The 24,235-nt window shown below is 40.9% G+C and overlaps 1 protein-coding gene across 5 annotated transcripts in view; it reads right to left on the reverse strand.

Moving 5' to 3' along the window:
* The window catches only part of ABHD5 (abhydrolase domain containing 5, lysophosphatidic acid acyltransferase), a 44,921-nt gene extending 21,227 nt beyond the window's left edge, over positions 1 to 23,694 (reverse strand). For 3 of the 5 annotated variants that reach the window (XM_033864640.2, XM_033864639.2, XM_033864641.2), the window contains exons 1-2: positions 23,513 to 23,694; positions 17,526 to 17,576 (exon numbers count right to left, since the gene is read on the reverse strand). In XM_033864640.2, the coding sequence (XP_033720531.1) occupies positions 17,526 to 17,576; positions 23,513 to 23,679 (218 nt within the window). In that variant the 5' untranslated portion in view covers positions 23,680 to 23,694. The remainder of the gene's footprint in view (positions 1 to 17,525; positions 17,577 to 23,512) is intronic. The other 2 variants (XM_019946925.3, XM_033864642.2) reach the window with 2 other exon arrangements.
* Positions 23,695 to 24,235: the final 541 nt, after the last annotated feature.

The raw sequence follows: 24,235 nt of genomic DNA on the forward strand, positions 1-24,235 counted from the left end.
ATACTAAACCCACGTTAAAAGTCATTCGTATATTGCCAGCGCCAAACACACTAACCGGCTTGTGGCCACGTGAGTGCCTGGTAACTGTGTGTGTGAAATGAAGGCCTTGGTCAAATGAAATACAAGAAGCGGATGGAGGAAGGCAAATGAGGTTCATTTCTATAGGCAGAGAGCACTTACAGTTCCACTAGTTCTTTATTAGGTGACAGGATATGGGCAAGATGTGGGCCTGAAACCCCCCCAAAACAAAACAAACAAATGTCAACGCAAAAAGATCAGTCAAGAAAAGGGTAATCAATAGAATGAACAATTTAGGAAGGTGATGAAAAGCACTGTAACTCACATTTTTTCTCATATATATTTTTCCTTTTTATCTGCTAGTCAACTTTCTTCTTGTCTCTTTATCTTCAGATGTAAAAACTTCCTAGTAAGGTCCGTAAGTAAGCATGTATATATGTATGTATGTATGCATGTACACACAAACACAGGATTAAAGGACAGGACTATAAGCAGATGTATTTGGTCAGGTTTTCATGGCATGTGGGTTATACTATGGAGATATTATGTGAATAAAAGAATGTCAGGGTTCCAGTTCAAGATGGAAGATCCTGATCTCACCTCCTCCACACGCACACTGAAATCTACAGCTACACATTCAACAATTTCCTCTGACAATAACCTAAAAACTGGCAGAGCAAGGCCCTCCACATCACCCAAACCAGAGAGAAACCACATCGAAGCAGGTGGGAAAGGCTGAGACACGATCTCACGATCAACCCCACCCTGGTGCAGCGACCCACAGTCGGGAGGGAACTCAAAACCCAGAGCTTCTCTCTGAGGAGCAAAGGGCTCATAACCCACATTGGGCACCCCGATTTTTAAGACTGGCAGCTGAAAGATGAGCCCCCAAAATGTCTGGCTTTGAAGACCAATGGGGCTCAAGCCCATGAAACACATGGGGTGTGGCAAATCGAGGAATGGCTCTGAAAGGGCTTGTGTGCAGACTCACCTGCACCAGGGCCCAGCACAGAAGCAGCCTTTTGAAATCACCCAGGCTTTACGTGAAAGAGACTAATTTCCTAATTTTAAAGCAATGGCCGAAGCAGCAGGGGCCTGCTGGGATGCTCTCCAGGGATGGAGACTGGTGGACACCATCTTCCTGCTCCCCCTCTGCCATTTTATGTTTGGTGACCCAGTTTTTATGTTTGCTACCCAGAGGACACCCCTTGATCACCTGGCTCTGGCAGTCAGAGGGGCTTGTGTTCCTGGGTCCCATGGGACTGTAACAATCAGAGAGACAGTTCTTGGCAGACTGCCACTCTCAGGACACCACACAGACAGTTGACAGAAACACTTCCCTAGTCTCTCTGAGAAAGTGGCCTATTTGTTTGTCCAGGAGTTTTGGCCTTAGAAGCAGGTTTCTGGTTTGGCACACATTAACGACTACAGAGGTGCTTTCATGGAACAGAGGCTGGGAGATGCCATTTTGCACTCACCCTCTGCCTTGCTATAGCTCACCAATATCTCCCAGAAAGGAGCTTGTGTACTCCTCTGGAGCCCTGATTTGTGCGACTGCTACCCAAGCGACGCATCCAAACCTGGAGGCCAGCAAGGCTTACGGTTGTGGTCCCACAGCAATATATACATATACATATTTGCATTATTTAAAAACTGATACCTAAGGTTTTGGCTTCCATTCAGCCTGAATCTAGGTGCTGACTGAGATACTCCCCTTTGGGACACTGGCCTTGGCACATCCTCAACTACTGGGAACCAGTAAAAATAAAATAAGCTTCTTGGACAATCACAAAGGTTTGAAAGACATGAAGAGCTAGGGCAGGGTTAAACAATAAGGTTTATCTCCTATGGTCAACCCTTTAAGACTGGGAAAAGTGGTTGTTTTTCATCTATTGCACAGAAACCAACAGAGAATCAAGCAAAATGAAGAAACAGAGGAATGTGTTCCAAACAAAAGAACATGATAAAACCCCAGGAAAAAAGAAAAAAAATGCTAATGAAACAAAGATAAGTAATTTACCTGATAAAGAGTTCAAAGTAATGGTCGTAAAGATGCTCACTGAACTTGGGAGAATAAACATGGTGAGAATTTTGACACAGAGACAGAAAATACAAGAGAGTTCCACACAGAAATCACAGAACTGAAAAATATGAACTAAAAAATACACTAGATGTGGGAATTCCCTGGCAGTTCAGTGGTTAGGACTTGGCACTCTCACTGCAGGGGCCCGGGTTCAATCCCTGTGCAGGGAACTAAGATCCCAAAAGCCACACAGTGTAGCCAAACAAACAAACAAAACAAAACACTAGGTGAGTTCAACATCAGACTAGATAAAGCAGGAAAAAAAGGATCAATGAACCCAAGACAGGGCAGAGGAAATCACCCAAACAGAGCAGGAAAAAGAAAAAAGAATGATAAAAAAAAAAATAAAGATACCATAAGGGACTTGTAAGAAAACATCAAGCTGAGTAATATTCACACTTTAGGGGTCCCAGAAAAAGAAGAGAGAGAGAAAAGGGCAGAAAACTTATTTTAAGAAGTAAGGGCTGAAAACCTGCCTAACCTGGGAAAAGAAAAAGACATCCAGATCCAGGAAGCCCAGAGAGTTCCAAATAAGATGAACCTAAAGAGACCCACACAAAGCACATTATAATTAAAATGCCAGAAGTTAAAAACAAGGAGAGAATCTTAAAAGCAGAAAAAGAAAAATAATTTTTTATACATAAGGTACCTCATAAGTCTCTCGGTTGATTTTTCAGCAGAAACTGCAGGACAGAAGGGAAGTGGCATGATATATTCAAAGTCATGAAAGAAAAAAAATTTCGAACCAATAACACTTTAACCAGCAAAGTTATTCAGAACTAAATAAGAGGTAGAGTTTTCCATACAAGCAAAAGCTAAAGGAGTTATCACTACTAAACCAGCCTTACAAGAAATGTTAAAGGGATTTCTTTAAGCTGAAAAAAAACAGCACTAATTACTAAGCAGAAAACATATCAAAGTATAAATCTCACTGGTAAAGGTAAGTATACACAAAGGTAGTGCACTAACCACTACTGAAACTAGTATGAAGATTAAAACACAAGGGACTTCCCTGGTGGGACAGTGGTTAAGAATCCACCTGCCAATGCAGGGAACACGGGTTCGAGCCCTGGTCCAGGAAGATCCCAAATGCCGCAGAGCAAATAAGCCCGTGCGCCACATCTACTGAGCGTGCACTCTATAACCCGCAAGCCACAACTACTGAGACCATGTGCCACAGCTACTGTAGCCCGCACACCTACAGCCCCATGCTCCACAAGAGAAGCCACCGCAATGAGACGCCCATGCACCGCAATGAAAAGCCCACGCACCGCAACGAAGAGTATCCCCCACTCACCGCAACTAGAGGAAGCCCGCATGCAGCAACGAAGACTCAACACAGCCAAAAATAAGTTTTAAAAAAAACAACAAATAAATTTATTTTAAAAAAAAGATTAAAAGGCAAAAGTAGCTAAATCAAGTAAACAACCTAACTTTATACCTCAAGAAAAATCTCGAGTAAACAACATAACTGTATACCTCAAGGAACTAGAAAAGGAAGAAACAAGGCCCAAAGTTAGCAGAAGGAAGGAAATAACAAAGAGAAAAAATAAGTGAAACAGAGACTAAAACGACAATAGAAAAGATGAGTGAAACCAAGATTTGGTTCTTTGAAAAGATAAAACTGACAAACCTTTAGCTAGACTCACTCAAAATCAAAAATGAAAAAGGAAGCATTACAACTGACAGTACAGAAATACAAAGAATAATAAGCTACTATGAAAAATTATATGCCAACAAATTGGACAACTGAGAAGAAATGGATAAATTCCTAGAAACATACAACCTTCCAAGACTGAATCATGAAGAAACAGAAAATTTAAACAGAATGATGACTAGTAAAGAGATTGAACCAGTAGTTTTAAAACTCCCTACAAAGAAAAGTAAGAGACCAGACAACTTCACTGGTGAATTCTACCAAACATTCAAAGAAGAATTAATACCAATCCCTCTCAAACTATGCCAAATAACAGAAAAGGAGCAACACTTCCAAACTCATTTTACAAGGCCAGCATTTCTCAATACCAAAATAGACAAGGACACCACACAAAAAAGAAAATTACAGGTCAATATCACTGATGAACATAGATGTAAAAATCCTCAACAAAATGTAAGCCAACTGGATTCAACAATACGTATATTAAAAGGATCATATACCACGATCAAGTGGAGTTTATTCCAAAGATACAAGAATGGTTCAACAATCGCAAATCAATGTGATATACCACATGAATAAAATGAAGGATAAAAATCATATGATCAAGAGAGACCTTCAAGAAGGTGGAGGAGTAAGACATGGAGATCACCTTCCTCCCCACAAATACATCAAAGATACACCTACATGTGGAACAACTCCTACAGAACACCTACTGAGCGCTGGCAGAAGACTTCAGACTTCCCAAAAGGCAAGAAAATCCCCATTTACCTGAGTAGTGCAAAAGAAAAAAGAAAAAACAGAGACAAAAGAATAGGGACGGACCTGCATCTCTGGGAAGGAGCTGTGAAGGAGGAAAAGTTTCCACACACTAGGAAGCCCCTTCACTGGCAGAGATGGGGGGTGGGTGGGGGGGAAGCTTCGGAGTCACAGAGGAGAGTGCAGCAACAGGGGTGCAGAGGGCAAAGCGGAGAGATTCCCACAGAGAGGATCAGTGCCACCAGCACTCGCCAACCTGAGACGCTTGTCTGCTTACCCTCCAGGGCAAGTGGGGGCTGGGAGCTGAGGCTTGGGCTTTGGAGGTCAGATCCCAGGGAGAGGACTGGTGTTGGCTGCGTGAACACAGCCTGAAGGGGGCTAGGGTGCCACAGCTAGACAGGAGAGAGTCTGGGGAAAAGTCTGGACCTGCCAAGGAGGGAAGAGACCACTGTTTTGGGGGTGTGCGAGGAGAGGGGATTCCTTCCCCGTGTGCCCACAGAAGGCAGAGTACCGCCTAAATGAGCTCCTGAGATGGGCGCCAGCCACAGCTATCTGCTCATATCCCAGATACAGGCATGAAACGCTAATGCTGCTGCTGCCACCAAAAATCCTGTGTGCCAGCGCAGGTCACTACCCACACACCCCCGGGAGCCTGTGCAGCACACCACTGCCAGGGTCCCGTGATCCAGGGACAACTTCCCCAGGAGAACACACGGTGCACCTCAGGCTGTTGCAATGTCATGCTAGCCTCTGCCGCCACAGGCTCGCCCCACATTCCAATTATGACTACCGTACCCCTCCCTCTCCCTGATCTGAGTGAGCAAGAGAGCCCTAATCAGCCGCTACTTTAACCCCCTCCAGTCTGGGCAGGGAACAGATGCCTGAGGGCGACCTACACACAGAGGCAGGGTGAAAACCAAAGCTGACCCCAGAAGCTGAGCAAAAAAGAAGAGAAAGGGTAACTTCTCCGTGCAGCCTCAGGGTTAGCAGATAAAACCCCACAATCAACTTGATGAACCCTGCAGCTGTGGAATACCTGAATGGACAACGAATATTCCTAAAACAGAGGTGGTGGACTTTGGGAGCAACTGTAGACTTGGGGTTTGCTTTCTGCAACTGATTTGTTTCTGATTTTTATGTTTATCTTGGTTTAAGTTTTAGTGCTTGTTATCATTGGTGGATTTGTTTATTGGTTTGGTTGCTGTCTCTTATTTTTTTATTTTACTGTTTATTTTCTTTCTTTTTTCTTTTTTTTCTTCCTTTCCTTCTGAGCTGTGTGGCTGGCAGGGTCTTGGTGCTTCACCCGGATGTCAGGCATGAGCCTCCAGGGTGGGAGAGCTGAGTCCAGAAGACCACCAGAGATCTCCCGGCCCCACATAATATCAATCGGCGAGAGCTCTCCCAGAGACTCTGTCTCAACGCTAAGACCCAGCTCCACCCAACGGCCAGCAATCTCCAGTGCTGGAAACCCCATGCCAAACAACTAGCAAAACAGGAACACAACACCACACATCAGCAGAGAGACTGCCTAAAGTCATACTAAGTTTGCAGACACCCCAAAACACACCACCAGACATGGCCTCGCCCACCAGAAAGACAAGATCCAGCCCCAACCACCAAAACACAGGCACCAGTCCCCTCCCCCAGGAAGCCTACACAAGCCACTGAACCAACCTCACCCACTGTGCACAGACACCAAAAACAATGGGAACTACGAACCTGTAGGCCGTGAAAAGGAGACCCCAAACACAGTAAGTTAAACAAAATGAGAAGAAAGAGAAATATGCAGCAGATGAAGGAGCAAGGCAAAAACTCACCAGACCAAACAAATGAAGAGGAAATAGGCAGTCTACCTGAAAAACAATTCAGAGTAAGGACAGTAAAGATGATCCAACATCTTGGAAAGAAAATGGAGCAAATACAAGAAACGTTTAACAAGCACCTAGAAGAACTAAACAGCAAACAAACAATGATGAACAACACAATAAATGAAATTAAAAATTCTCTAGAAGGAATTAATAGCAGAATAACTGAGGCAGAAAACAGAGAAGTGACCTGGAAGATAAAACAGTGGAAATAACTGCTGCAGAGCAGAATAAAGGAAAAAGAATGCAAAGAATTGAGGACAGTCATAGAGATCTCTAGGACAACATTAAACACACCAACATTCAAATTAGAGGGGTTGCAGAAGAAGAAGAGAAAAAGAAAGGGCTTGAGAAAATATTTGATGAGATTACAGTTGAAAACTTCCCTAACATGGGAAAGGAAATGGTCAATCAAGTCCAGGAAGCATAGAGAGTCCCATACAGGATAAATCCAAGGAGAAACACACCAAGACACATATTAACCAAACTATCAAAAATTAAACACAAAGAAAAAATATTAAAAGCAGTAAGGGAAAAGCAACAAATAACATACAAGGGAATCCCCATAAGGTTAACAGCTGATCTTTCAGCAGAAACTCTGCAAGCCAGAAGGGACTGGCAGGACATATTTAAAGTGATGAAAGGGAAAAACCTACAACCCAGATTACTCTACCCAGCACAGATCTCATTCAGATTCGATGGAGAAATCAAAACCTTTACAGACAAGCAAAAGTTAAGGTAATTCAGCACCACCAAACCAGCTTTACAACAAATGCTAAAGGAACTTCTCTAGGCAGGAAACACAAGAAGGAAAAGACCTACAAAAAAAAGCCCAAAACAATTAAGAAAATGGTAACAGGAACATACATATTGATAATGACCTTAAATGTAAATGGACTAAGTGCTCCAACCAAAAGACACAGACTGGCTGAATGGATGCAAAAACAAGACCCATATATATGCTGTCTAAGAGAGACCCACTTCAGACCTAGGGACACATACAGACTGAAAGTGAGGGGATGGAGAAAGATACTCCATGCAAATGGAAACCAAAAGAAAGCTGGAGTAGCAATTCTCATATCAGACAAAATAGACTTTAAAATAAAGACTATTACAAGAGACAAAGAAGAACACTATGTAATGATCAAGGGGTCAATCCAAGAAGAAGATATAACAATTGTAAATATTTATGCACCCAAGATACGAGCACCTCAAGACGTATGGCAAATGCTAACAGCCATAAAAGGGGAAATCAACAGTAACACAACCACAGTAACACAATAACAGCCATAAAAGGGGATATCGACTTTAACACCCCCACTTCCACCAATGGACAAATCATCCAAAATGAAAATAGACAAACACAAGCTTCAAATGACACATTAGACCAGACGGACTTAATTGGTATTTATAGGACATTCCACCCCAAAACAATAAAATACACTTTCTACTCAAGTGCTCATGGAACATTCTCCAGGATAGATCATATGTTGGGTCACAAATCAAGTAATTTTAAGAAAACTTGGTAAATTTAAGAAAACTGAAATCATATCAAGTATATTTTCTGACCACAATGCTATGAGACTAGATATTATGAGAAAAAAACTGTAAAAAGTAAAAACACATGGAGGTTAAATAATATGCCACTAAATAACCAAGAGGTCACAGAAGAAATCAGAGGAAATCAAAAAATACCTGGAAACAAATGACAACAAAAACATGACGACCCAAAACCTATGGGATGCAGCAAAAGCAGTTCTACGAGGAAAGATTATGCAATACAATCCTACCTCAAGAAACAAGAAAAATCTCAAATAAACAACCTAACCTTAAACCTAAAGCAATCAGAGAAGGAAGAACAAAAAAACCCCAAAGTTAACAGAAGGAAGGAAATCATAAAGATCAGATCAGAAATAAATGAAAAAGACATGAAGAAAACAATAGCAAAGATCAATAAAACTAAAAGCTGGTTCTTTGAGAAGATAAACAAAATTGATAAACCATTAGCCAGACTCATCGAGAAAAAAACGGAAAGACTCAAATCAGCAGAATTAGTAATGAAAAAGGAGAAGTAACAATTGACACTGCAGAAATAAAGGAACATGAGAGATTACTACAAGCAACTATATGCCAATAAAATGGACAACCTAGAAAAAATGGACAAATTCTTAAAAAAGCACAAACTTCCGAGACTAAACCAGGAAGAAATAGAAAATATGAACAGACCAATCACAAGCACTGAAATTGAAACTGTGATTAAAAATCTTCCAACAAACCAAAGCCCAGGAGCAGATGGCTTCACAGGTGAATTCTATCAAACATTTAGAGAAGAGCTAACACCCATCCTTCTCAAACTCTTCCAAAATATAGCAGAGGGAGGAACACTCCCGAACTCATTCTACGAGGCCACCATCACCCTGATACCAAAACCAGACAAGGATGTCACAAAAAAAGAAAACTACAGGCCAATAAGACTGATGAAATCAGATGCAAAAATCCTCAACAAAATACTAGCAAACAGAATCCAAGAGCACATTAAAAGGATGATACACCATGATCAAGTGGCATTTATCCCAGGAATGCAAGGACTCTTCAATATATGCAAATCAATCAATGAAATACACCATATTAACAAACTGAAGGATAAAAACCATATGATCATCTCAATAGATGCAGAAAAAGCTTTCAACAAAATCCAACACCCATGTATGATAAAAACTCTCCAGAAAGTAGGCACAGACGGAACTTACCTCAACATAATAAAGCCCATATATGACAACCAACATCATTCTCAATGGTGAAAAACTGAAACCATTTCCTCTAAGATCAGGAATAAGACAAGGTTGCCCACTCTCACCACTATTATTCAACATAGTTTTCAAAGTTTTAACCACAGCAATCAGAGAAGAAAAAGAAATAAAAGAAATCCAAATTGGAAAAGAAGAAGCAAAACTGTCACTATTTGCAGATGACATGATACTATACATAGTAAATCCTAAAGATGCCACTAGAAAACTACTAGAGCTAATCAATGAATTTGGTAAAGCTTCAGGATACAAAGTTAATGCACAGAAATCCCTGGCATTCCTATACACTAACAATGAAAGATCAGAAAGAGAAATTAAGGAAACTATCCCATTCACCAATGTAACAAAAAGAACAAAACACCCAGGAATAAACCTACCTAAGGAGGTAAAAGACCTGTATGCAGAAAACTATAAAACACTGATGAAAGAAATTAAACATGATACAAACAGATAGAGAGATATACCGTGGCCTTGGACTGGAAGAATCAACATCGTGAAAATGACTCTACTACCCAAAGCAATCTACAGATTCAATGCAATCTCTATCAAACTACCAATGGCATTTTTCACAGAACTAGAACAAAAAATTTTACAATTTGTATGGAAATACAAAAGACCCTGAATAGCCAAAACAATATTGAGAAAGAAAAACGGAGCTGGAGGAATCAGACTCCCTGATTTCAGACTATACTACAAAGCTACAGTAATCAAGACAGTATAGTACTGGCACAAAAACAAAAATACAGATCAATGGAACAGGATAGAAAGCCCAGAGATAAACCCACACACATACGGTCACCTTATCTTTGATAAAGGTGGCAAGAATATACAATGGAGAAAAGACAGCCTCTTCAATAAGTGGTGCTGGGAAAACTGGACAGCTACATGTAAAAGAATGAAATTAGACACTTCCTAACACCATACACAAAAATAAACTCAAAATGGATTAAAGACCTAAATATAAGGCCAGATACTATAAAACTCTTAGAGGAAAACATAGGAAGAACACTTTATGACATATATCACAGCACAATCCTTTTTGACCCACCTCCTAGAGAAATGGAAATAAAAACAAAAATAAATAAATGGGACCTAATGAAACTTAAAAGCTTCTACACGGCAAGGGAAACCATAAACAAGACAAAAAGTCAACCCTCAGAATGGGAGAAAATATTTGCAAACGAAGCAACTGACAAAGGATTAATCCAAAATATACAAGCAGCTCATGCACCTCAATATTAAAAAAACAAACAACCCAATCCAAAAATGGGCAGAAGACCTAAACAGACATTTCCCCAAAAAAGATATACAGATTGCCAACAAACACATGAAAGGATGCTCAACATCACTAATCATTAGAGAAATGCAAATCAAAACCTTAGTGAGGTATCACCTCACCCCAGTCAGAATAGCTATCATCAAAAAATCTACAAACAATAAATGCTGGAGAGGGTGTGGAGAAAAGGGAACCCTCTTGCACTGTTGGTGCACATGTAAATTGATACAGCCACTATGGAGAACAGTATGGAGGTTCCTTAAAAAACTAAAAATAGAACTACCATATGACCCAGCAATCTCACTATTGGGCATATACCCTGAGAAAACCATAATTCAAAAAGAGACATATACCACAGTGTTCACTGCAGCACTATTTACAATAGCCAGGACATGGAAGCAACCTAAGTATCCACTGGCAGATGAATGGATAAAGAAGATGTGTCACATATATACAGTGGAATACTACTCAGCCATAAGAAGAAACGAAATTGAGTTATTTGTAGTGAGGTGGATGGACCTAGAGTCTGTCATACAGAATGAAGTAAGTCAGAAAGAGAAAAACAAATACCGTATGCTAACACATATATATGGAATCTAAAAAAAAGGTTCTGAAGAACCTAGGGGCAGGACAGGAATAAAGACACAGACGTAGACAATGGACTTGAGGACACGGGGAGGGGGAAGGGTAAGCTGGCACAAAGTGAGAGAGTGGTATGGACATATACAGACTACCAAATGTAAAATAGATAGCTAAGTGGGAAGCAGTTGCATAGTACAGGGAGATCAGCTCGGTGCTTTGTGACCACCTAGAGGGGTGGGATGGGGAGGGTGGGAGGGAGACACAAGAGGGAGGGCATACATGTATATATGTATACATATAGCTGATTCACTTTGTTATACAACAGAAACTAACACAACATTTTAAAGTAATTATACTCCAATAAAGATGTTTTAAAAAATCATAGGATCACCTCAATAGATACAGAAAAGGCATCTGACAAAATTCATCATCCATTTATGATTAAAAAAAAAGTCTCAACTAAGTTGGTACAGAGGGAACATACCTCAACATAACAAAGACCATATATGACAAGCCCACAGCCAACATCACAGTTAATGGAGAAAACCTGAAAGCATTTCCTCTAAGATTAGGAGGAAGGCAAGGATGCCCACTACTGCCACTTCTATTCAACATAGTATTAGAAGTCCTAGCCAGCACAATTAGGCAAAAAAAGAAATAAAAGGCATCCAAATTGGAAAAGAAGAACTGCCACTATTTGCAGATGACATGGTATAATATATAGGAAACAATAAAGACTTCACCAAAAAACAAAAAACTGTTAGAACTAATAAACAAATTCAGCAAAGTTGCAGGATACAAAAATCAATATACAGAAATCTGTTACATTTCTATACACTAATAATGAAGTATCAGAAAGAGAAATTAAGAAAACAATCCCATTTACAAGTGCATCAATAAGAATAAAATAACTAGGAATAAAGTTAACTAAGGAGGTTAAAAGTCCTGTACACTGAAAACTGTAAGACACTGATGAAAGAAATGGAAGAAGGCACAAAGAAATGGTAAGATATTTCATGTTCATGCATTGTTAGAATATTGTGAAAATGTCCATATTAACCAAAGCAATCTACAGATTCAATGCAATCCCTATCAAAATTCTAATGCCATTTTTTCACAGGAATAGAACAAACAATTCTAAAATTTGTATGGTACCACAGAAGACTCCAAATAGCCAAAGCAGTCTTAAGGAAGAAGAACAAACCTGGAGGATTAACACTCCCTGATTTCAAACTATATTGCAAAGCTATAGCAATTGAAATAGTAATGGTGCTGGCATAAAAACACAAACACAGATCAATGCAACAGAACAAAGAGCTCAGAAATAAACCCACACATATATAAATTAACTTATAACAAAGGAGCCAGGACTATTCAATGGGGAAAGGATGGTCTCTTTCATCAATGGTGTTGGGAAAAGTGGAGAGCAACATGAAAAAGAATGAAACTCAACCACTAATTTATATCATACACTCAAGATGGATTATAGACTTGAATCTAAGACCTGAAAGCATAAAACTCCTAGAAGAAAACAGTAAGCTACTTGACAATGGTCTTGAGGATATTTTGAATCTGACACCAAATGCAAAGACAACAAAAGCAAAAATAAATAAGTGGGACTACATCAAATTAAAAAGCTTCTAGGGCTTCCCTGGTGGCGCGGTGGTTGGGAGTCCACCTGGCGATGCAGGGGACGCGGGTTCGTGCCCCGGTCCGGGAGTATCCCGCGTGCTGTGGAGCGGCTGGGCCCGTGGGCCGTGGCTGCTGGGCCTGCGCGTCCGGAGCCTGCGCTCCGCGGCGGGAGAGGCCACGGCAGTGAGAGGTCCGCATACCGCAAAAAAAAAAAAAAAAAAGCAAAGGAAACCATCAACAAAATGAAAAGGCAACCTACTGAATGGGAGGAAATATTTGCAAATCATAAATTTGATGAGAGGTTAATATCCAAAATATATGGGCTTCCCTGGTGGCGCAATGGTTAAGAATCTGCCTGCCAATGCAGGGGACATGGGTTCGAGCCCTGGTGTGAGAAGATCCCACATGCTGCACAGCAACTAAGCCCGTGTGCCACAACTACTGAGCCTGCGCTCTAGAGCCCGTGGGCCACAACTACTGAAGCCCGCGCACCTAGACCCTGTGATCTGCAACAAGAGAGGCCACAGCAATGAGAAGCCCGCACACCGCAACAAAGAGTAGTCCCCGCTCGCCACAACTAGAGAAAGCCAGCGTGCAGCAACGAAGACCCAACGCAACCAAAAATAAATTAATTAAAAAATATATATATATGTAAAGAATTCATACAACTCAATAGCAAAAAAACAGTCCAATTAAAAAATGGACAGAGGATTTGAATAGACTTTTTGCCAAAGATGACATACAAGACAAGATGGCCAACAGACATGAAAAGATGCTCAACATCGGTAACATCAGGGAAATGTAAATTAAAACCACAATGAGCTATTCCCTTACACTGGTTAGAATGTCTATTACCAAAAAGATGAGAAATAACAAGTGATAGAGAGGATATGGAGAAAAGGGAACCCTTGCACACTGTTGCTGCTGGAAATGTATAATGGTGCAGTCATTATAGAAAACAGTATGAAGGTGCCTCAAAAAATAAAACTACCATAGGATCCAGTGATTCCACTTCTGGGTATTTAACTGAAGAAAACAAAAAAAGTAACTTGAAAAGATATATGCACCCCCCATGTTCACTGAAGCATTATTTACAATGGCCAAGATATGGGGAAAAAAACCTAAGTGTCCATCAACAAATAAATGGATAAAGAAAATGTGTATAATACACAAAATATATACATAATGGAATAGTATTCAACCATAAAAAAAGAATGAAATATTACCATTTGCACAACATGGATGAACCTAGAGGGTATTATGCTAAGTGAAATAAGCAGAGAAAGACAAATTTGTATGATCTCACTTATATGTGGAATCTTTCAACAACAATAAACTCAGAGATAAAACAAACTGGTGGTTGCCAGAGGTGGAAAATGGGTAAAATGGGTGAAGGGGGTCAAAAGGTAAGAGCTTCCAGTTACAAATAAAGTAAGTTATGGGGATGTAATGTACAGCATGGTGACTATAGTTAATACTGTACTGCATATCTGAAAGTTGCTAAGAGAATAAATCAGAAAAGTTCTCATCACAAGAAAAAAATTCTGTAACTATGCATGGTTAACTAGACTTACTGGGATGATCATTTTGCAATATATAAAAATATCAAGTCATTATATTATACCCCTGAAACAAATATATGGTATATGTCAATTATGTCTCAATAATAAAAAAAGAATGATAGAACAGAAGATCCATAATAGCCTACATTATAATAAGGCTCTAGTCTAATGTTCTCTGCTCCCAGTTTCAAATCTTCTGAATTAACAGGAGATAAGACCTCCAGGCATCTCTGACAAATGTTACCTGTAACTTATTATCAAGGTATCAAGATAATAGAAAACATTACTACTATTAGTTTATTATAAATATATAAACTATTTACAAATTATCAAGGAAAAACAACTCAAGCCTTCAGCAACGAAATTTTCAATTTATTCAACAATTTTTTCAATTGTTGAAAACAGCAGTTTAACAGGCAACTAAAAGGAAAGAATCTCATGATCTTTGGAGCTTAAAATAAAAAAAGTCCTTGACAACATGGTCATCAATGTCTATGTTCGGCCACAAATATATGAACTAGTACCTACAGGAAGTTACTTACAACTCAATCTCATCAATTTTTTTCAACAAATATCCCTCAAATAATAGCACAGTTCTTGGCCAAAGAGAATCAGAGATCAGTACAACAACAAATAAAAGTGAAATGAACTATAACCTACTACTGTTCCCACTTACATCATAGACATGTTGGGGCAGAGAAAACACAAATGCAATCTTTGTTTCAGTCTTCAAAAAAAAAATATTAAAAAAAACCTCAGTCTCTGAATACCTACTATGCACAAGGCACTAGAGTTTAAAATGTGATATATCAGCCGGTAATACAAGACTCATGCCTACCTCTGCCTATTTACCACTCATCACAAAACCAACTTTCAAAGGATAGGATTGTCTTGTCTATGCATTTTTCCTCCTAGCGATTGGCTTAACTCAAAGAGAAGGGGCAAAACAATGCTTTTACGTTTGCAAGGCTACTGTATTACATTAAAAATTAGGGCTCTTCAACCACAAGAGGCACCAATACTCTCCAAGTTTTTACAGCAGCTTTTTCATCAAAGTAGATAATTTTTTTTTAAGTGGAGCTTTTCTAAAGTATATTTAAACTGAAAAATCTATATTTAACAAAACATAGTAAAATATTTTATTTTCACTGTTAAGGGAACTGTAAAGACACCTCCCCCCTAAGCCACGATAATGTTTCTATCTAATCGGTTTTTGCCTTAACCAGATGACAATGCTTTATATAAACTGCCTTTACTTCTTTCTTAGAGTTATTATTCTACAGGACTGAGTGTTAGCACATAGTAGGTTCAAAGGAACATTTTTAAAGAGTGAAAAGCAAGGGTCTACCTTTTCCACCCTTTAGGTTATCACCCTTTGTTCACTGAGTTCCCACACCTTAGCTTGCAACCTCTATTGCTTCAACCCTCTGAAACAGCAGTCCCCAACCTTTTTGGCACCAGGGACCAGTTTCGTGGAAGATAATTTTTCCATGGACCGGGTGGTGGGGGGGCTGTTCAGGCGGTAATGTGAGCAATGAGGAGCGGCAGATGAAACTTCGCTCACTGGTCCACCGCTCACCTCCTGCTGTGCGGTACCGGTCCACAGCCCGGGTGTTGGGGACCCCTGCTCTAAAACACCCATCCAACCTCACTTCCTGCCTTTGGGGTAAATTGACCTCATCTTCAAAGAAACCCTCTGACTCTTCCACAAAATCTCGTATGCCATTCAGTGTTGTTCTGCATTTCCAGGCTTAGTGTGTGGAAGACTGGAACTAAGGACATGAGATTGGAAATAAGGACACAGACTGAAGTTTGTCAGATATCCAGCCATACTTCTGAGGTCACAAAAACCAAAGTAAAAATTAAATTTACCAAGGCCATAATACAGTGAACAAGATACAGGGCTGCCTCCTCAGAACTTTGGAAAATAAACAGAAAAGCAAAAATTAACTTCTCTAATTTATTTAAGCAGATCAACAATAAACACCATCATACATTGCTGAGGCCCTAACTTCAGAAGAGAAGAAAAGTGTCAATCGCAATGTAAAGATAAGCCATTCACTACAGGAACTATATCTATCTACGGCATCAGGAAGGCTTACCAATGTGCACCAAAAGGTTTTCTACACTGTCCATTTGTTGAGAACTGACCTCATTAGGAAGGCTGACGATCTAAGCCCTAAAGCATCTTATCAAAAAACTAAATAATCTTGCTTTATAACCTATAACAGATAGAAGGAATCTTTTTAGTGAGCAGACTTCTGAGTAAGAAAAGCTTTAAAACACTACACTAAAGGTGGCAACTGTAAGGAAGCCAAACAGGATGTGCTTAGCATACCAACAGAGTTTATTAACTTAAGAATGTGATTTTAAGTATCCCGAGTTTGAGAGATAAAACTGAATATTTTTTCCCTTAACATTTTTTTAAATTAATTTATTTTTGGCTGTGCTGGGTCTTTGTTGCTGCACGCAGGCTTTCTCTAGTTGCAGCGAGCAGGGGCTACTCTTTGTTGCGATGCACTGGCTTCTCATTGCGGTGGCTTCTCTTGTTGCGGAGCACGGGCTGTAGGCGCATGGGCTTCAGCAGTTATGGCTCTAGGCGCACAGGCTTCAGCAGTTGTGGTGCACGGGCTTAGCTGCTCCATGGCATGTGGGATCTTCCCGGACCAGGGATCGAACCCACGTCCCCTGCATTGGCAGACGGATTCTTAAACACTATGCCACCAGGGAAGTCCTCTCTTAACTCTCTATGTAATCTTTTGTTAAAAAAAAATATCTTTAACATTGCACTTGTATCCTAGGACATCAACATGTAAATTGGCTAGTAATTCCTGTTTTGTTCTCTAAGGCATCTGACTATCTATAGTATTACTAAATCTGATTTGCACAATCTGTAAATATTGTGAAACAGTGAAAGAGGTTTCAAAGTATTCTGAAGAAAATATACAGAAGTCTGGTCAATTTCCACACACTCTTGGCCACTTAAATAACATTTCTAATTAGGTTATAAGTAAAGAGGATTTCATTATATTACAATTTTGTTTTAAATGGCCTCCCTCCCTATACTGGTACTGTCAAGAGGGAAAAACTATGTTTATTACTGCTCTCTATATAAGCTATTCTAAGCACTCTATGCACAGTAGTCTATGTCATTTAGAGAAACTATGAGGTTTTGATTTTATTATAAATATCCAAATTTATTAGACGTATGAATATACACATTCCTCTGAAATAATTCCTCAACCAATGAATGACTGAAAACTTCCAAGCTGAAAATGATAACACACTTGGGCAAATAAAGACCTTCTTTCCTGGGAAATGACTTCTTAAATCCTATCCTGGAAAAGAGGAAGAAAAAAAAAATAGAGTATGTCTCACACAATCATAATTTAAGTGACTAATATGCCATTTTATTTTAAATAAATAATGCTAGTGATTCAAATTATCACAACCATCAGACCAATGACAACACAGGCCCTCTAGTATATTTTAACACGTTAATTAGCATTCTTTTAACTATTTTTCATTTCTAACCTGTAACTTTTACTTTTTTTACTATTTTTTTTCTATTTTTTAAAAAACTTTTATACAATTTTTAAACATTACTGTCTTAACCTGTGACTTTTAAAGACCTAGAGTTGGAGAATTGGTGTTTTAGACATAGCCATGTGCTGGTAATATCTTCCCCCATTTGTTTCCTACCTTCTCAAACACAGTAAACAAGCCATTCTAGAATCAGACACATCATCATCCAACATACATAATTAAAGAAACTACATGTGTACTTTTAGATTTACATTGTTTAATAAATCCAAGTGACATTTTGTGTTAATTCCAAAATAAGTTCATCCACTAGATAAAGAAAATAAAAACTAAAAATCCTAAGTCTCAAACTGAATAATAAGTTTTAATAAAATCATCTTTCTATACAATTTTTTTTTATGATTCACGATCAGGAGTGAGAGATTATAGAACTGTGGAATCAGACTAAATATCTAACTATACAATGTTTCTGAATGGCTATTATAAACAATACAGACTTTAAAGACTCATTCAGAGACACATTTGATTCTGAAATGTATTATTCAGTGTTGTTTTTACTAAGTGTACCATCCATAGGACTTTTTTTTTTGCGGTACACGGGCCCCTCACTGTTGTGGCTTCTCCCGTTGGGGAGCACAGGCTCTAGACGCGCAGGCTCAGCGGCCATGGCTCACGGGCCCTGCTGCTCCGCGGCATGTGGGATCTTCCCGGACCAGGGCACGAACCCGTGTCACCTGCATCGGCAAGCGGACTCTCAACCACTGCGCCACCAGGGAAGCCCCTACAATCTTTTAAGTTCTTTGTCATAGGATGAAATCTGCATTTGCTGGTCTGTAATTGGCATTTTGGAGAACAGGCAAAACAGTGAAGCATGGTTCCCTATTGGTTCATCCAAGGTCAAGGAAAAGAATCATATTCCCAACCCCTCCAATATAATTTAAGTTCATGATCCTAATGGCTCAAACTCGTCCTAGTCAAGTTCAAACTTTGAATTTCTTATGAATATATCTATTGATGTCCTTTGGATATTTTAGGATTAAAAAATTTAAATCACAAACTGCAAAATGAATAATCAAGTACTAGGTTTTTGATCTTAATATTTGTTTCAGCCTAAGTTTACAACAGTTGAAGTGTTTGATTCTTAAAAATGTATTGAAGCTTTCTATTTGTAAAGCCTCTTTAGGTTCTATCAGACATTTGAATAAGACAAAAGCTTTGTCCTCAATGAGCTGACAAAACAAATATAGAAAAACTATACTACAAGACATGGTGGAGATGCCATGAAGAAAGTTTTGGAAAATACCATGGACCTTTAGAGAAGGAAGATCACAATCTGTTTTGGGTCAGAGAAAACAACTTGAACCAAGTCATGTGGAAAAGGGAAGTGAGCAAGAAACATGTTCAGGAAACAATGAAAGACACAGCTTGGCCAGAGCCCAGTGCACAGGGAGGAAATAAGATTCCAAAGACAAGAGCCATGCTGCCTGTAAAGGGCTCTGAAGTCAGGCTGAGGACATATAATAAAGTCACTGTGTGTGGCTGTGCTACAAGCAAGACTGTGCCTCTTGGGGGTGTGAAAGTAACGAATAAATTACACTGAAAGCATAGGGACAGAACATATTACTAAAGCCGGCAATAAATCAGAAAAGGGAGTAACGGGGATCTGAACCAGGTGGCCCCCAGGTGACGGTGGGAACGGAAAGGTGATGTTGCACTTAAAATCTACTGCACGTGGTAAAGGAGTTGGTATTTGGAGCAATGAAGGCAGGGGAGGGCGAGTGGGAAGCCGGTGCCACAGTTCTTAATCTGGATGACCAGAAGAAACTAAATACCTAAGTGCCCTAACAAAAATAGGAAGTCAAGGGGAAGAACTGAGATTTTTGTATTGTTAGTTCAGGGGAAGGCGGTGCAAATGAGATTCTGGTCTGGACTTGTTACATTTGAGGAATCAGTTGCAAACATTTGGCACACAGAAACATCACTGAGTACTGAAGGCGGCTCCATCCTGAGGAGATTTCAGCCCTCTCCACAGACAGGATAGTTAAAAGGAGTGTGAGTAAACAAGGCAAAAATGAAAACATAGATGGAGGCAGATTGGAGAATGACTCCAGTTAGAGAATGGGGGGGGCAAATAAAACTAACTACTGATCTCAGGTAAGACAAGAAGCAAAATGTCGGAAGATGGCTCTTACCATTCGCTAGAATGTGTCAGACACTAAAAAGGACCCAAGAAATATAAGTATTGAGAAAAATAAAAGTCCACTGGGATGTGGCACTGAGAAGTTCTGTGATGTTTAATAAGTCAGGAGGTAACGACTTGGAAAGGGGAGATGGTAACAGAGAGGAGTCACTTATCTTAGAAGTCTTTTAAAAGATAGAAGAGTGGACTTCTGTCTCTTATTTCCAAGGCAAAGAAATACAGTAAAACGCTAATGAAATCCTGTAGTGCAAACCCACTGGAGGGGAAAAAAAATCCCTTATTTATTACTATTTGATGATTTCCATGGTGTAAGTACTACCACCGTGGCTGATTTCAAGATGCCAATGGTTGGCAAAATTCCTGAAAATTTAGTAATAACTCTGGACCACCACTGCAAACTGCTACTCTGTGGTCTACTCTGCAACTCAGCAATTCCGTGACAGCCTTCCTCTAAACTCACCTGATACTTAATTATTCTCTGGGACAACCTTGCAGCAATTCACAGAAATCTACCCAGCTCTTGTTACATATTGCTTTCTCAACTGTATTACAACTGAAAAGGGTTAGATGTTGAAAGCCAAATGGCTCCCAGGCATGCATGTCTTCACTAAGAAGGAAACAACAAGAATTACATACTCCAAAAAGCCTTCAGGTGACCTTTTTTATAATTGTTTCCTTTGTTAATGTCATTGTCCCTTATAAATCTGAGATGTCTTGAGAATAGGGAACTTGATTCAGACTTCAGTTTTCCCACAATCCACTTGGCTCTTGGGATAGTTCTATTGTTGATCAACCAATTAAAAAAATTTTTAAAGTGAGCTCTGTATCAATGAAGGAATAAGTAACGAAGTATCAGTGGAATAAGCAAAAGAAACATGAACCAAACATCCTATTGTGGTGAGAGGCAGCAGAGATATGTGACAGCTCCTTAGACTAAATCCAGATACCTAGGGGTCTCCAATCCATCCCTGCTACTTGCTGGTGGGATGCTAGCAGCAGTCCCAGTTGCAGTTCCACCTGAAAAATGGGAACAGTAATACCTAGCACACAGGGTCGACCTTAAGGTTTAACATGAACATATTAGGGAACACCCAGCAGGAACAGGTACTTGCTTGTTACAGTTCACAATGCCATACCAGTTTGTACACTGGACACTGATCAAGTGTATCACCAAGAGCACCAAGGAGGCCCACCTCTAACAAGGGACTGCGGCTGGTTAGCTGCTAAGGATAGTTTATAGTCCGTCCCCAGTGACCTCCTGCTATCACCCAAAACCACAAATTCCTTTCATGGCTGTGCCCTGGACTCCCAAGTCCCACAACAACATGGAGGCCAAAGAGTCCTCCTAAAAGCAATCTGAGAGCCAAAAATGTTGTGACAAAGGAGAGGGTAACAAGCTAACAGGTTCTGACTTGTATTCACACGGCCTGCAGCATCTTACCTCAACAAGGAAGTTCATCAACAAACCAAAATAATGGACCTATTCATCATATAAACAAAACTCAAGAGAAGAACCTAGTTTCTAATATTTCACAACTCTTCCCCTCTGTCATCTTTCCAAATACCCCTGTCTGTCATGATACTTTATATTCCCTTGTGTCATTTAGTTTTTCATATGCTAATTTCTCCCGACATCTGAAATAGAATTGTTGTCAAAATATTAAACATATATGGGGGGTAACATAGAAGTTTATTTACTTTCCAATCTGAATGACTGGCCTTGAGAAATAGGGCAATAATGTTCATAGCAATTTAATTTTTCCACTAATTAACTGCTATTCATCTACTGCCAAGTGCATGAAGTTACAGGTAGAAAAGAATAATACAAACAGTATATTCGTATATCAAAAAGTTTCCCATTAGAACCCTCCTAAACTGTTGATGGGAACGTAAATTGGTGCAGCCACTATGGAAAATAGTACGGAGATTCCTTAAAAAGCTAAAAATAGAACTACCATATGACCCAGCAATCCCACTCCTGGGCATATATCCAGAAAAGATGAAAACTCGAATTTGAAATGATACATGCACCCCGATGTTCACAGCAGCACTATTTACAAGTGCTGGAAGACATGGAAGCAACCTAAGCGTCCATCAAGAGATGAATGGATAAAGAAAATGTGGTATATATATACATTGTGTGTGTGTGTGTATATATACACACACACACACAATGGAATATTAGCCATAAAAACTAATGAAATACGACCGTTTGCAGCAACATGGATGGACCTAGAGATTATCACACTAAGTGAACTAAATCAGAGGAAAACAACTATCACATGATACCACTTACACGTGGAATCTAAAAGAAAATGATACAGATGAACTTATTTACAAAACAGAAGCAGATTCAGACATAGAAGACAAACTTATTACCAAAAGGGAAGGGGGGAGGGATAAATTAGGAGTTTAGGATTACCAACTACACACCACTATATATAAAATAGATACACAACAGGACCTACTGTATGGCACAAGGAACTATATTCAATATCTTGTAATAACCTATAATGGAAAAAAACCTGAAAAGAATATGTGTGTGTATATATATATATATATATACACACACATATATACACACTGAATCACTTTGCTATACACCTGAAACTAACACTACATAGTAAATCAACTGCACTTCAATAAAATAAAAATTTTTTAAAAAGCTTCCCGTTAGACATCTGTCCCACCACTTCCATAAAGTTTCCTACACATAGTGTGTCTTCTGAGAAGCAAACGCACACATCTCTCCGGTAACGCCAGAACACTTGGAAGCAAAGGAAGATCTCCATTTGAGAGATTACTGACTCTGAATTTGCTACCCATATCGTGTTAATTTTCTTTCTATAAAGCATCTGTAAATTAAACGTCCTCTGAAAGCTCAAGCCACAGACTCACTCCCCCAGCCCCTTTCCCTCATTCTGGGCTCCTCCTCCCCCGACACTCCCTTCCCTCCCGCGGCTTCTGGGGTGAACGTGGGCTCGCCATCCAACACTGTCCCGAAGAAGCGCCGCCCCTTCCTCAGGCTCCCGAGACGCTCGGCCGGGTGGCACTTTCGTTCTCGCCCCGGGATGGACCGAGCACAGCGCGAACCTGAGGTCCGAAGCCGCGCTCGGAAGTGGACAGAGTGACTCAGCCGTTTCCCATAACTCGAGTCAGGTGCAGGGACGCCGGTCAGCACTCGCGGGCCGCGCTGGGGGCAGGGCTGGGTCCGCAGCCGTCTCTGCCCGGAAGGAGACCTCAGCGGACGACCAGCCCGGACCGAGTGCCGGGTCACCCCCGCTGCCCGCCCCGCCGAGCCGCTGACACGACCCCGCGGCGGCCCCTCCGCGCGGGGGTCAAGCGGCATCCCGGCGCTGCCTGGGTCACACTCAGACCCGAAGGGCGCCCGCCGGGGGCAGAGCGAGGCCAGGGCTTCTCCTCCCGGCGCCGCGCGGATTCGCGCCGGGGCCGGACGACAGAGCCGCCGGGCGAGTTAAAGAGTCCTCGGCGGGCAGCGCCCGAACCTGACGTAGCCTCCGCCACACTTACTTCTCATTAGCGTCCACAGAGTCCACCTCCGCCTCCTCAGCCGCCATGGCCGCCGTCGCCGCGCGAGCTTCCGGCTGTACTTCCAAGCCGGCTGACAGGCCGACTGGGAGGCCGGGACCCGCCGCCGCCCTTAAGGCCGCCGCCAGCGTAGGCGTCGGCCGCCCCATCGCGTGACCGGGCGGTGCGGCCGCGCGCTTGCGCGTGCCGGGCCATCTGACCCCCCCTTCATCCACCAGTCACGCATGCGTCCTCCCGTCCGACGCGCTCGGGTGTGGGCGCTAGGCGGGGCAGTCAACCTGGGGGAAACGAGACTCGCCCGGCAGAGTTGGGTGGTAACTAACTTCAGTCATAACCGTATTAATGCATCATCCGCTGATATTGATTGTCAGGTGCTGGGCACTGGACAGGCACCTAGCAGTTCCCTGGGGAATGAGGCGCGACCTTGCCCTGAAAGAGTCCATCTAGTATTCGATAGATGCTGCAATAGCGAATGGAAATGCTGTAATGGAGGAGCTGTGTGGCCTGCCGCCGGCCCTTCCTCGCAGGTGGGTGGCCTAGGGGAGAGGGCGACCTTTAGTCAGTTGATATTCACTGATGTGCGGGACACTACTCCAGACCCTGGAGTTACTGTAGTGACCAAAACCAGCAACTCCTGTCCACCCCGCGCTGTGTACACACGGGAGGAGTGTAAAGTGTCGGCGTTTAGGTACTTATGAGTTCTTG

Source organism: Tursiops truncatus, chromosome 10 (genome assembly GCF_011762595.2).
Source record: "Tursiops truncatus isolate mTurTru1 chromosome 10, mTurTru1.mat.Y, whole genome shotgun sequence".
In the NCBI taxonomy this organism is placed as follows: domain Eukaryota; kingdom Metazoa; phylum Chordata; class Mammalia; order Artiodactyla; family Delphinidae; genus Tursiops; species Tursiops truncatus.